The sequence below is a fragment of the Myotis yumanensis genome, unplaced genomic scaffold (genome assembly GCF_028538775.1).
Source record: "Myotis yumanensis isolate MYYU_CA2020_CCGP unplaced genomic scaffold, mMyoYum1.0.hap1 SCAF_13, whole genome shotgun sequence".
Taxonomy (NCBI): Eukaryota; Metazoa; Chordata; class Mammalia; order Chiroptera; family Vespertilionidae; genus Myotis; species Myotis yumanensis.
Genome location: NW_027223764.1, coordinates 24,597,016 through 24,612,491, shown reverse-complemented (window position 1 = coordinate 24,612,491; position 15,476 = coordinate 24,597,016). Strand labels below are relative to the sequence as shown.

Genomic DNA, 15,476 nt, shown 5'->3' with positions numbered 1-15,476 from the left:
TACTCACATGCTTAAAACCCTCTTATAACTTTTTACTGCATTTAGAGTGGAATCCCAATTCCTTACACTGGCCCTTTTCTACCTCTCCCAGCTCATCTCCCAACACAGCAGACTTCTCTTAGGCTTTTGCACTTAGTGTATCCTCCACCTGGAAGGCTCCCCAGGTTCTCACACAGCTGGCTCCCTTTTGTCATTTGGGCCTCACCTCCAGTGACTCTCAATTATTCCTAATTACCCAGTTTAGAGTCTCTAACCACCCTCTCTAGCTCATCATTCTGTTTTACATAACATGTAAACATGGTGTTTTCTTATTTATCTGTTTTCTCTTTTTCCTAGAATATAACTTCAACCAGAGTGGGCACCTTGTCTGTTCTGGTTTCTTTTGAAGTCACAATTTCCAGTACAGAGTTTAGCAAGGGGGTATGTAATTAATTTTGGTTGAATAAATGAATGTACATAGTACAACCAGTAAATAGCATCTGCTGGCTAGTTTGTCGCAGGAGATAAATTTGCGAATGCAGGTGGGAGGAGACTGTGAAATGTGAAGATATTTGAACATCAGCTTAATCAGATTTAATAGCATAGAAGTGCCTAGCAGAGGTCTGACACAGAATAGGTGTCAAATAAATACTTGATGAATGAATAAATACTTGATGAATGAACAGTAAATATTACTAGCTTGGATCTTTAGTAAATTACTTAAAACATTCTGGGCTTAGTTTCCTCGCCCATAAAGTGAAGATTAAAACTTACTTTACAGGGCAAGCCTGCGAATTATATGAGAGAATGCGTACCACGTGCCTACCATATAGCAGGTACTTAAGCTAGTTTCTGTCCCCTTACATTTACGTATATACTACTTTATTGTTTACGAAGCTCTTATAAGCTCTTCTAGATACATGACCTCATTTTACTTCCATACCTTGTATAGTACTTCTCATTAGCCTCATTTTATAGTTGAAAAACAGACTCAGGGCTTGAGACATAGCCTCTTTGGGTAATGAGAAGCCAATGTACAAGTTTTACAAGCAGAGGAGTGACACAATAAAAACAGTGGTTTTTTTTGGAAGATTAATCTTAGTGGCCTGGAAGATGAGCTCGGCTGAAGATGGAGAAATATTACGTTGACTATTTTCATAAAAATCAAGTTTATGGTGATAAGGGCCTGCACCAGGTGACTGGATAACATTTAAAAACCTAATGAATTAAGCGACTGAATAACCAGATAAACCTGACCCTTCCCCGCCCTACCCCCCCCCCCCCCCAAAAAAAAAGCCTGGGAGTTTTCACATCTGGTTGAGAAAATGATGGCACCATCACCATGAAACAATTGGGAAGTCAAACTTGGCAAAATAGTTGCCTTTTTAAAAGACCTTCCCTCGAATACCTATGCAGAACTTCTGGCAAATAGGGCAAATATGTGCACGGTGTCTTAAGTGCTACCACAGATCTGTCTTCATTTTTCCCCTCCCACTGGCTTCCCCACCTGGACTACAGCCCTGAGGTCCTGCGCGATCGCTTTCGCTACAAACAGTTTGGTGGGATGAGGATGGGGTGGTAAGGAAGTAGAAACTAAGTTTTTGAACTTCCGGAACTACGGTTAAATCGCCTTTTTTCCTTCTCTGAAAAATAAAGGAGAGGTCCCACATTCCTTCGCCCCGCCTCGTTTTAAAATTAAACGACCCTCTCCAGGTGAGCACGAAGAGAGTGCCTCCGCCCTTTTTTAAACGCTCGCTGCCAGGCCCCAGCTGCTGACACTCCTCGCCCTCACCCAGGAGCGGAGCCCCTCGCGGGGAGCTGACGTCACTTCCGGCGCGCTGACGCTCAGTCCGGCGTGCGGACGCCTGCGTCAGCAGAGAGCGGGGCTGGGGGCACCGGGTTTGAAGTCGTGCGGGTCTGAGGACTGCCGCCTCCGCTGTGTCAGACCCCTGCTCCCGGGCCGCTGCGGGGACGAGCGTCGGTAGGCGGGGGGCAGATGCCCGAGAGCCCGCGCCCGGACGCCCCGCGCCGCGCCAGCCGCTCCCCTCTGCTCCGCGGTCTGGGCCTGCGCCGCGCTGCTCTCGGGAAACTAGCGCCTCGGCGGCGCGGCGCCCAGCTCGCGGGGAACCTCGAACCGCCGGCGCCCGGCCATGGCCGTCTCCAGGTGGGTCTCGCTCCGGACCAGCCGGCGGGGAGGCGGCCCCGGCCAGCCCCCGTCTCCAGTCCGCGGCCGCCTCCTAGAAGGGAGCGGTTCCCCGTTGTCACTGGGCTCGGGCGCCTTCTTCCACGGACCGCGGAGTTCGCCCCTCAGTCTGCGGGGCTTTGGGCGCGGGTTCCTCCTCGTGAATGGTTCGGAACGTGTGTGTGTGTGTGTGTGTGTGTGTGTATGTGTGTGTAAGTCATTGACTTATTGCCACGATAGAGCTAGCTTTTCTCTTTCCTCGCCGCGTTTCTCATGTCTGGTTTCTCTTCCCTCTTTCAGTTCGAGGAGAGCCTTTTATCTCCGGGTCTTAAGGCTGCTCCCTAACCTCCATTTCACGGGAAAACTTGGTAGGAACGCTCCGGGATGGGGCCATTAGAGTACCAGGATCTAAGCGAGCTGCTAATGACGTGAACATTTTATAGTTACGGCTTTAGAGATAAGTTTTTTTTTCCTGAGGACTTTTTTTTTTTTAACATTACAGTAGAATTTACCTTCTGTGTAGCAGTACACATTCAGTCGTCAGCGTGGTAATCTTGGGCAAATGATCGTGTTAGTACCGTTTTCCTTAGCTAAAGCGCGAAAGACATATCGCAGATGTGAAATTTTTTAAAAATGTGTGTTGCCTGTCAACAGGACCGCCTAGGGCAGTGGTCGGCCAACTCATTAGTCAACAGAGCCAAATACCAACAGTACAACGACTGAAATTTCTTTTGAGAGCCAAATTTTTTGAACTTAAACTATATAGGTAGGTACATTGTTATTAACTTAATTAGGGTACTCCTAAGGCTTAGGAAGAGACACACTCAAGAGGCCAAAGAGCCACATGTGGCTCGCGAGCCGCAGTTTGCCGACCACGGGGCTAGGGGGAACGGTAGGAAAACCAACATATTTGCATGCCTTTCCTGCAGCACGGTAGGATGGTGGGGAAACTTTCTGTCGGATGTTTGATTGTCGTGGGTCTGTGTGAGTAGGGGACAGCCCCTGGGACGACAGCTAGAAGGAGTTAGCCAGTTTCTTAGAGTTCATGAAGCCCGTTTTCATGAGAATTGGGTCCTTCTACCACATAGACCAAGCGGTTCTCAACCTGTGGGTCGCGACCCCTTTGGGGGTCTAACGACCTTTTCACAGGGGTCGCCTAAGACCATCGGAAAACACATATATAATTACATATTGTTTTTGTGATTAATCACTATGCTTTAATTATGTTCAATTTGTAATAATGGAATTGGGGGCCACCACAACATGAGGAACTGGATTAAAGGGTCGCGGCATTAGGAAGGTTGAGAACCACTGACATAGACGGAAGGAAAAGTGATAGTTGAGAAAACGAATAGTATTCGTTATTCTTTTTCATAATTAATTGAACATGGTCCTTGAGCACACACCGTGCTCCAGCTGTATCTGTTTTCCAAGAGAAAGGATCACCCATCCCTCACAGACTCCCCAGGTAACTGATGAAATCGTGTGTGGGAGAAGCCCGAGGGGAGTTGGGTGAAGGGGGTTGCTAGGTACCTGGAGTTATGGGGCATCTACTTTCTATTTCATCGATCAACTGAATCCATTCAGTGTGAGGAAATTCTTATTTTGTGATACATAAAACTGCCTTGAGAGAACACAAGCGGTACTTTCGATTTTTGCAAATGCAGAACGTTACAAGACTGTGCAAGTCCTCGCCTTTTTAATGTGTTACCTTCCATATAAATACATACATATGTGCATTATAAATACATTGATGCATAAGCTTAGTATGATATTTGTCTACCAGGTGATAACAGTATGTAAGGGAATGAGTTGTTCTTGAAGTTCCTTTCTTAGAGCTAAGTGTATTTTCACAGCATTGGATATGGTTTTATAGAGTCAAAATGAAAGTGATTAAAAAAGAGACTAATCTGCTTGACCAGAGGGTTAGGGCACCTACATTTCTGAAGGAATGAGTGGGTTTCGAGAGATACTGCCTTTTGTTCCTGATGTTGGATTTCAGCGGGTAGTGAGATTCTTGCTTATTCGTCTTGTCAAAATTCTATTAAATTCTACTTTTTAAAAAGCCTGTCATGGTTTTATGAAAGAGCTACTCCTGTGCTTATTTTTGTAATATAATAGGTTAAAAGAAAACACTTTTGAGACTCTTGTGTTTTGGGGATACTGTCAGTTCTTGCCTTTTTCATCTGCAGATTCACTCTAAATTGCAAACTTTAATTTCAAGCTGGCCTTCTCCATGCACTAAGCAAAGTTTCTTTATTAACTAATTATCTTTTTTCTCCTGTTACTGTATGCATGTGAAATACAGACTCATTTTATTTTTTTATTTTTTATTTTACTTTATGGACTCATTTTAATCTTATTTCATACAGAGTAGGTGGGAGATAGTTCAAGAGATAAAAAGCCTATTTGCCAGAATTAAATCAGAAATGTTTTTTGCTCTGTTTATATCAGTGCACATAACTGAAAAGAAACTGTAATAGTGTTTTTAGGACCTGTAAATATTTCCAACAGAAAGGTAAACAGTAAGTTGGTACCATCATCATTCCCTCAGTTGCCAAATTCAGAAATTTGGGATAATATTTGACTTCTCCCTCTCTCTTTTCCCCTATCTAGCAGGTTACCAAACCCAATGTCATCAGTTCTACCTTTCTAATCTTTTTCTGGTCAGTTTTTCTTTCCATACCAGTTACCACAATTCTGCTTCATATCATCGTCATCTCTAATCCAAGACACTTGGAACAGCAACCAGTTGATTTTCTTGCCTCCCATGGCAGCTCTTTCTAACATATTCTTTACTTCAGCCATGTCATTTGCTAATATACACATTTTAATATTGTCATTTTTCTGCTTAAACCCCAATAGTTTTCTAATGACATGGGATAAAGTCCAAATTTCTCAACAAACATATCTTTCCAGGTCTTTTGTGATCTGATTACTGCTTCACGTTTTTAGCTTCATCTTGTGTCAAGTTCTGTGTCTCTCTCACTTCCTTTCTCCCCTTTCCAAATTTGTGTTCTCACCTCCTAATCTTTATTTCTGGAACATTTATTTCTTGTGTCCCACCCCTAAGTCTGACTAATTCCAACCTTATATTCTGGGTCTAAGGCAATATGTCAGTTTGTTCAGGAAGCCTTCTCTGGCCTTTACTTCATCTGAGCTTTTTGCACCAATGTGTTCTTCTGTCAATCATAATATTTATCACTAGTGACCCAGTGCACGGATTCGTGCACATTGAAAGGAAATTAATTAGAAGGTGGCTTACAGGGCAGGGCCAGACACGCTTTGGAGCCAACCTCCCATAGTCCCTCCAGCAGATAGGGTCCCTGGGCCTGGCCTGTGGGGATCGAGCCTAAACTGGCTCTCCGACATCCCCCTAGAGGTCCTGGAGTGCGAGAGGGCACTCTGCAAAGTTGCTGTTGTACAGGGTGTGGAATGCAATCTGCAGTAAACCAGATTCGGGGCCGACAGTGCCCCAGCAACAACATAACTCACGGCCCAAGGTGGAATTGCATGGCCCTGTGAGGAATCGGGCTCCCTCCTCTCTGGTTTCAGGGTGCGTCACCCAAGAACCGCCACTGCCAAGTCACTGCAGCTTGGCAGCTCCTGCGTTGAGCAACTGCCCCCCCCGGTGGTCAGTGCACATCATAGCAACCAATCATTCCACAGTTTGGTCGATTTGCATATTAGCCTTTTATTATATAGGATACTTTGTGAGACAAGGGAATATGTTTGATCTTTCTATCCCTTACAGGAGGTCCTGGCTCCTACTAGGTGCTCAGTACATTTTTTTTAAATGAGTGATTTTTGTTTCTTGTTTTAATACTTGTCATGATTTACTGTAATTTATATATAGTAAAATATTTCCAGTGTTTTCCAGTGAGTGCTTCTGAGTTTAGCTACACTATTTTTTTTTAAATATATTTTATTGATTTTTACAGAGAGGAAGGAAGAGAGATAGAGAGTTAGAAACATCGATGAGAGAGACATCGATCAGCTGCCTCCTGCACACCTCCCACTGGGGATGTGCCTGCAACCCAGGTACATGCCCTTGACCGGAATCGAACCTGGGACCTTTCAGTCGCAGGCCGACGCTCTATCCACTGAGCCAAACCGGTCTCAGCCACTATTTTTTTCTTCAGGAATATTGGCTAGGCTTATAACTTAACATAATAAATATTATTAGAATTATTTTTTTATATATTTTTAAATTGAATTTGAGAGAGAGGGGAAGGGAGAGTGATAGATAGAAATATTGATGAGAGAGGAACATCATCAATCGGCTGCCTCTTGCATGGCCCCCCCACTGGGGATTGAGTCGTAACCCGGGCATGTGCCCTGACTGGAAATCGAACTGGAAACCTTTTGGTTCCTGGTTCGATGCTCAACTGCTGAGCCACACTAGCTGGGCTAGAGTTATTTTTAAAAGTTTATAATTGGTACAATTCTGTGATAATGTGGCATTTTAGAATGCAAGTTGGCTATTACTGCATTTTGAATGATCAAATTTTTTAGACCCTGGTTATAGTTTTATAAAGGCCTATATAGATTTATTATACTTTGAATTGTAAGACTGTGACGAAATGCACATGGGTGAGTTAAATTTCACAAAAACAACACCCACCACAAACTTTAGGACCCAAAACTGCAAGTACAATTATAGCATTTTGTTCTCCCTTCAGCAGCACATACACGATGGTAGCATTTGAAGTTCTCCATAAAATGCAGTGAAATATTACTGAAAAATAATTCCTTTTGACCCTTAATAAATAATTGTTAAGGAGTATATAAATGTAGGAGTAGAGAACAAAGTTACCCTTTACATGTGAATGCTGGAAAATAAGCTAAGCTCACTCACTAGCTACTTGACTTGCTCTTACAAAACCAGCCTCAGCAAAAAGACAAATTAGTATATATTACTGCTTTTCGTGTTGCTTTCAGACAATTTATATTACAATTGTTAAATCTTTGAATTCTGCTGTTTTATTTTGTGATTCTTTCTCTAGTACAGTGGTTCTCAACCTTCTGGCCCTTTAAATGCAGTTCCTCATGTTGTGACCCAATCATAAAATTATTTTCGTTGCTACTTCATAACTGTAATGTTGCTACTGTTATGAATCGTAATGTAAATATCTGATATGCAGGATTGTTTTAGGCGACCCCTGTGAAAGGGTTGTTCAACCGCCAAAGGGTCGCGACCCACAGGTTGAGAACCGTTGCTCTAGTATCACCTGTCACTACCTAGTTGGGGTAGTTTTAGAAGAATTGTTAAGGAGTATTATGCTCATTACAGAAGATGGCGAATCTGTAACTGTTGGGCTCGATGGCTTAATACAGATTTTTAAAATATATATATTTTATTGATTTTTTACAGAGAGGAAGAGAGAGGGATAGAGAGTTAGAAACATTGATCAGCTGCCTCCTGCACACCCCCTGCTGAGGATATGCCTGCAACCAAGGTACATGCCCTTGACCGGAATCAAACCTGGGACCCTTCAGTCTGCAGGCCGACGCTCTATCCACTAAGCCAAACTGGTCAGGGCAGAGATTTGTTTTTTAAAGATTGTTTTTGATGCCTTTGCCTGTTTTGCCACAATTGAATCAGCTGACTGTTGTTTTACATTGACTAGTTAATATGAACAGTTTTTCCTTGATCATATAGAGGAAATTTTTAAATATAGAGAATTTTTCCTCAGTGTTATAAGCTAAACAAAATGAGGTTCATGTCTAAAATGTCTAGACAGTAATTATGATTTGACTACATTAGAAGCTACATCTTACATCTGTGACATATACCTTTGCATTTGAAAATGATGCAGTGTTCAGAAAGGATTCAGGAAAAAATCGGAACATATCCTGTTATGAAAGAAACAAATTGCTACATATGAACAGAACTTTGCTTAGTTTTGTTAATTCTCTCTGCACTGCTGATACTTCGGAGAAACATTGTTTCAACAGGTCTGTTCTGCCAAGTAAAAGGAAGTTTCTTGATGTGGGGGAAGTTCCAGTGGATCCTTCCTAGTGACAGGGGAAATGCTAAAATGATCTTAATTATCTATAGGACAGCATATGTTTCTTGTATTTGCTAAGCCTATCCCTCTTTTACTACAAATTTTAATTCATTATAGGATTGACAGAAGGGACTATTATGAATTACATACAGTGGGTGCTTCATATCTGCAGGTTCTATGTCTGTGGATTCAAGCAATCATGGATCTGGATTAAAAATATTTGGGGGAAAGAAGTTACGTTGTTGTTGATGTGTACTATGTAGTTAGGCCTACAATGGTTGCATCTGTACTGAACATGTACAGACTCTTGTCATCCCCTAAACCAGAGGTGAGGAACCTTTTTTTTGCCATGGGCCATTTGGATATTTATATCATTTGCTTAATATAATTTATTGAATATAAATTTATGTTGCTATGAAAAAAGCGCCTGGATTTATTGAATTTCTAGTGTCGCCTGTGGTTGCCTTGGCAGGGGCAGACCAAATGATTTTGTGGGCTTTATACGGCCCCACTCCTGCCCTAAACAATACAGTGTAACAACTATTTACATAGCATTTGCATTGTATTTGGTATTATACGTAATCTAGAAATGATTTAAATTACAGTAAGTCCTCACTTAACATTGTTGATGGATCCTAAGACTTTAAGGGAAACAACTTATAATGAAACCATTTTACCATATGCTAACTGGTATAAACAAGAGTTAATTTCCTGTGGCATCTCATCATCTCATCAACATTATAATAAAACAACCTTAAACAAAATGATGTTATTTGAGGACCTGCTATATATGGGATGATATATGTAGGTTATATGCAAATACTATGCCATCTTTTATCTTCTATATATATAAAAGGCTAATATGCACAGTGTCCCCTTGGGAGTTCGACCAGGAGACCGGGAGTTCGATCGCTAGCTATAACATGTGCTGACCACCAGGGGGTGGCGTGGAATGAAGGAAGGCAGCGGGGAAGGAAGGCCCCAGCTGGCAGCCAGAAGGCCCCAACTGGCCCTGGTCGCTGGCCAGGCCTAGGGACCCTACCTGTGCACGAATTTCGTGCACTGGGCCTCTTTTATATAAGGGACTTGAGCATCCAGAGATTTTGATATACATGAGGAAAATGTATAATTTTGTATTAAGTTTTAAAACCACAGATAGTTCTTCTAAAGAACCTATATTTTATCTTTAAGATAAAATCATACAGCCCTAGCCAGTTTGGTTCAGTGGATAGAGTGTTGTCCTGCAGACTAAAGGGTCCCAGGTTCGATTCTGGTCAAGGGCACATGCCCGGGTTGCAGGCTCTGTCTCCAGTGGGGAGCATGCAGGAAGCAGCCAATCAGTGATGCTCTTTCATTATTGATGTTTCTATCATTCTTTTACCTTTCTCTCTGAAATCAGTAAAAATATTTTTTAAAAGTTTATTAAAAAAACAAAAATAAATAAAATAAAATCATACAAAAGGCAATAGGCTATTAGGTAGGGATAGAGATTAGGAAAAAAATGTCCTGAAGGAGAAAACATAACTTTGTTGTATTTAAAAATATATATATCGCTATTGATTTTTAGAGAGAGAGGAAGGGAGAGGAGATTGAGAAACATCGATATGAGGGCAAAAAATCAATCGACTACCTCCTGCACACCCCCTACCCTGGATTGAGTCTGAAACTTATGCACATGCCCTGACCCAGATTCAACCGGAGGCCTCTTGGTGCCCAGGATGACACCAACTGAGTCACACCGGTGTATGTATATATACCTAAGCATTCATTTAACAAGTATTTGCAGAATGCTTTCTATATTCTAGGTACTGGAGATACAACAGAGAACAAAAATGGAGTCCCCATTCCCAGGGAGTTTATGTTCTAGTGTGGTTGTGGGGGAAATACAATTTATCTAGCATGCACCTGGCTGTGCCCCTGGCTTTGGTGTGGTTTCACATCTTCATATTCACCCTTGTGTTCTACGTGGTATCTTAAATTAATCTACATCCTTGTTTAAAGAGCATAACATTAGCATAGTTTCAAATTACCCATAGTTTGAATTAGAAGATTTATGCTTTAAAACACCAGGCTAGAGAATTTTTTGGAAATTTTTTTCTTTTGACTGTAACTTTCTTAATGATAATATGTGGGACTTAGGACAGTGTTCATGTTAGATATTTATTTTCTTACCTTATTCCCTATATAATAAAGAAAAGTGAAAATTTAAATAATTTCTGTTTTAAATTTTAATGTAATTTTTTGCTAAATGTAATAAAAACCTAACAAAATGGACAGAATTGACTGATCATTCTCTTTTAGTTAAGGTTACAAAGCCACTCTTGTGAGGTATTCTGTCGGTTGACCTTCCACAATTTTTCAGAGATTAAGTTTATTCTGAGAATATTGAGATTGGAAGTAGATTAAGGAAGTTATATTTTATACCTTTTTTCTTTCATCTTCAACTGGCTTTGGAGTGGAAATGCAACATATACCTGTTTATTAATGATGGAGTAGTAATCTAGGGCATAGTAATAATATCTAGGAGTGGACAAAAGTGGTTTATAGTTGTGAGTATGCAAAACACAGTTTATTCTTGTATTATTATTTATTAATTAATATTTATTTGTATTGCAACTGTAAGCCTACTTTAGCCCACCCTGTATGGCTTCTTTCAGTTTCTTTTTATGTCTTTATGAGGTATCATAATGCAGAGAGCTGAAAAGAAGAGGGATTAGATTGCAGCTGCCAGTATAAACTCTACAAACTTCTTGTACTCTTTCCTTTTCCTAGGTAGTCTTTAGAACAGTTGCCTGAAATCACAAGTAGGTAAACAAAACATGAATCATGTCTTGAGTAGTTATCTCTCTGAATTAAAACCCAAATTGAAAATGGGCCAGATTTCTTATCATCAGTAGATTCCTAAGTAGTGGATATTGTCAAATATAATTACCTTAGGTTTTATTTAAATTATTCTTCTATCTTCTTTGGTACCTTTTATACAGTTGACATCTGTTACCTCTTTCTTCTCCATCTGTCTATCTTCAGAGAATGAAGAATGGCTTTTTTTTCTACTAGCTTTTCTGCAAGAGAAGGTTTAGCTGAAAGAAGTATTGTGGTAAATACTGTGTTCCTCAATCAGCCCTTCTTTTAACTTCCTTTTTCTTCTGACCACCTAGCTTCATTCAGGACCTCTACCTCACCAGGGCCCTGTGTGCCCTCCAACATTATACTGACCCTGTCTCAAGCCTTTGCCCCTCTCCCATCAGTTCACTATACCAGCCTTTTCCATTGTGGCCTAGCCCTGATGCTTACCCTGCTTGCCTTATAGCTGTCTACCTTGGGGTAACAGATCAGACTGCCCTCTTGTCAGATCCCGGTCTGCATCTCTTTGTTCTGCCTTTTATGTGGTGTCTAATCTGCTGTCCTGGAGAGAGGAATGCAGAACTCCAAAAGAGACTGTGAGTCAAGAGGACCAAGGAAGCATCTTGTGTCTCCATTCCTCTGTTCAGGGAGACATGTTTATTTACCACCAGGTAGAAGATGTGAGAATAAACGGACCTAGAACTGGATGAGAGAGTGAGCTAGTCTGCTACTCTTAGGGCAGTTGGCTATTGGAGGAGCACAGGTGACATGACATGGCATTGGGATAAAAGGCTTTGCAGAAAGGAGAGGCAGGAGTAACTGTGTGGCTGAGACAGATCAGCATTAAGTTAGGAGTTGGTCTTTGGGTAGCTTGTGATTCTGATGAAGCTAGGTAGCAGGGGACTAAAGGAAAGTTTAGGAAGGGTGGAAATTATTGAAGGAATACAGTGCCTACTGCATGGTCTCTTTCAGCTTGCTGTTTGGAGCAGACATAAGTGCCTTGATGTTCAGAATGCTGAAGTACTGTTATGCTAATCTCTTCATTAATTGAAATATTATCTTACCATCAGTTCTGTTATTTTAATAATTTGTTTTTATGTAATACGTCTGTTGTAAATTAAGGTTGTTTCTCAAAGGAAGCAAAAGAAAATTTAATATAGCACACTTTTTTTTTGCTTAAAAATGGTGCCTAAATTTGTTCCCAAGAAATTTGAACTTTTCTTTATAATTTTAATCACAGTAAGCACCAACTACTCAACTACATTTAAATACTGTGCAGAGACACTGTGCAAAGTATTGTGGGGGAGCGGGGCAAAAAGAATCATCAAAGGAGGTGAAGCCTAATGAGCATAAGACATCATGTGACAACTCAATGTAAGAGATGCCACAAAGCAAAGCATAATAAATACCAAAATGGCCCTTTAAGATGAGAATTCATGTGGATTTCGGAAGAGGAAATAATCTCTATGGTTTAGTAGTTTGAAATGGTTTCAAAGGGTAAACAACTTTAAATCTTTTTTTAAAAAATACATTTTTTAGTGATTTCAGAGAGGAAGGGAGAGGGAGGGAGGGAGAGAGAGAGAGAGAGAGAGAGAAACATCAATGATGAGAGAGAATCATTGATTGGCGGCTGCCTTCTGCACATCCTCTACTGAGGATCGAGCCCGCAACCTGGTCATGTGCCCTTGACTGGAATCGAACCTGGGACCCTTCAGTCTGCAGGCCGATGCTCTATCCATTGAGCCAAACCAACTAGGGCACAACTTTAAATCTTGATGGATGGGAGCTAGCTGAAGAATTGAACCCAGAAAAGGCATTCTAAGTGGAAGAAACAGTATAGACAAAGTTATGAACACCAAAAAGGTTCATGTTTGGGAGAGACTTTTTTGTTTTTGATTGCTGATAGGCAAGGGCGAGCCATTAAAAAGTTTAGAATAAGGTAGTCATTTGACCAAAGGGTGCTTAAGGAAGTAAATCTAGCAAATAATATCACATCAGTATGAGATTATGCTTACCAGGCAGTTGAAAGTGTGGCACTAGAGCTTCCAGATGGGCCAGAATTAGGGACTATTTGTACTGTTATAGTTTTAACAAATAATATAGTTTCCTAAGGGAGAAACTGGTGAGAGATGAGCAGCCAAGGATGGAATCTGGGAGAATGTTCATATTAAATGTGTTAAGAATAGGGAAACCAAGGAAAGAATTGAGTTCAAAGAAGAACAGGGTAATAAAATATGAAAATTTAGAAAAGAAAGTATTTTAAGGAGTATTTGCTGATGTCAGATGTCATAGAAGAGTCAAGAAAATTGGATTTAAAAAAAATTGGATTTGGATCTTACAAGTTCATTGGTGACTTTCAGGTATGCTATTTCAGCAGTAGAGAAGGATTAGAAACGTGACTGATAAAAATTAAATTGTATGGGGAGGAAATAAAAGAGGTGTTTTTAAGCACTGGTTCAAGATACTAATAGAGAGGATAAGTATAAAGACCAATTTTTAGAGGTAATTGAGAGAACTTGAGATCATTTGTGTTCCATATCCTGGAGATCTGTCTATGCAGTGAAGTAGCCCTTTTTAAAAAAAAAAAAAAAAAAATTGATTTCAGAGAGGAAGGAAGAGGGGGAGAGAGATAGAAACATCAGTGATCAGAGAGAATCATTGATTGGCTGCCTTCTGCACGCCCCCTATTGGGGATCGAGCCCATAACCCAGGCATGATCTCCTGGTTCATAGGTTGATCTTCAACCACTGAGCATCACTGGCAGGGTGTCTGCTCCTTTTTAAGGAATAGGGAATGGTAATTGGGGTTTGAAGAATGTGGAAATGATTGGGGAAAATTTTGAAAACTGTGAATTTTCTTTCAACTTTTTACACATAGATTTATAAACAGGTTAGTATTGCCACTTCCTTAGAGTGTTCATTTTGTGGCCAGCTTTGCTTTTGGTCACAAAAAAGCAGAAACTCCATATGGAAAAGGAATTATGAAGTCGTTAAAATCTTTGCAGATGTCTAAGGAATTTGACATCAGGTGTCAAAGATATGAAAAACATTATATAAGAAAAAATACAAAAATGTTGCAATGATGTGATGCTGTAAAATACAGCCAAAATATCTAGTTTTACCTCCAAAATAAGAGGTTAAGCAAAGTGAGCTTCCCTAAGTCCTCTAATAAGTGACAGAAGTAGGACCTTTAAAGCTTCTCTAATTTCCAGTCTTGTTTTTCATTTTATCACTGTTTCCTATAGGAAAATGCTGAATCTTTTTGAACTATACCTATATTGAAGAAACATCCTATATAATAAAAGCCTAATATGCTAAGTGTCCGGTCATCCATTCAACCAGTCAAAGTATAATATGGTAATGATATGCTAAGGCTGCTCATCCGCTTGCTACGATGTGCACTAACCACCAGGGGGCAGACAGTTGACCGGTCGACCAGTTGCTATGATGTGCATTGACCACCAGGGGGCAGATGCTTTGACTGGTAGGTTAGCTTGCTGGTAGGGTCCAGCCAATCAGGACTGAGCGAGATGGGCCGGACATGCCCTGGAGCCCTCCCGTGGTCCCTCATGGGCTGGCCAACCTCCTGCATCCCTCCCTGGCCGCGATCGTGCACTGGTGGGGTCCCTTGGCCTGGCCTGTGCCCTCTCGAAATCCAGGACCCCTCAGGGGATGTCGGAGAGCCGTTTCGGCCTGATCCTGCAGGCCAGGCTGAGGGACCCCACTGGTGCATGAATTCGTGCACTGGACCTCTAGTATTGTTATAAAGAATACATGAGTACATGCAGCAATCTCTATATATAAAAGCCTAAGCGACCATTCGACCAGTAGCTATGATGTGCACAGCCACCAGGGGGCAGATGCTCAATGCAGGGGCATGGAAACATGGAACAGATTGATGAATCTCAGGGGGGAGGGTGGGAGGAGATTAATCAAAGATCTTATATGCATACTAGAGGCATGCACCGGTGGGGACCCTCTGCCTGGCCTGTGGGGATCGAGCCGAAACCGGCCCAGTGCACAGATTTGTGCACCGGTGGGGTCCCTCTGTCTGGCCTGTGGGGATGGGGCCAAAACTGGCAGTCCCACATCCCCCGAGGTGTCCTGGATTGTGAGAGGGAGCAGGTCAGTCCAAGGGACCCCACTGGTGCATGAATCTGCACTGGGCCTTCTAGCACAATTATACGTCCATTGTAGCATAAATTTGATCTAAAACTAATACATTTTTTATTGTAAAACATCTAATTTTTGATAATTTTGCCTGCCATAGAATATAGAAGATTCAAATGAATATTTGTCTTGCCCTAGCCGGTTTGGCTTAGTGGAATAGAGTGTTGGCCTGTGGACTGGAGGGTCCCGGGTTCAATTCTGGTCAAGGGCACATGCCCGGGTTGCAGGCTCGATCCCCAGTAGGGGGCGTGCAGGAGGCAACCAAATCAATGATTCTCTCTTTTTTTTTTT

The 15,476-nt window shown here is 41.5% G+C and overlaps 1 protein-coding gene across 1 annotated transcript in view; it reads left to right on the top strand.

Annotated features, from left to right (window-relative positions):
• The first annotated feature begins 1,857 nt into the window (after positions 1-1,857).
• The window catches only part of BTAF1 (B-TFIID TATA-box binding protein associated factor 1), a 107,499-nt gene continuing 93,880 nt past the window's right edge, over positions 1,858-15,476 (top strand). The window contains exon 1 of the mRNA XM_070432712.1: positions 1,858-2,143. Within this exon, the coding sequence (XP_070288813.1) occupies positions 2,130-2,143 (14 nt within the window). The 5' untranslated portion in view covers positions 1,858-2,129. The remainder of the gene's footprint in view (positions 2,144-15,476) is intronic.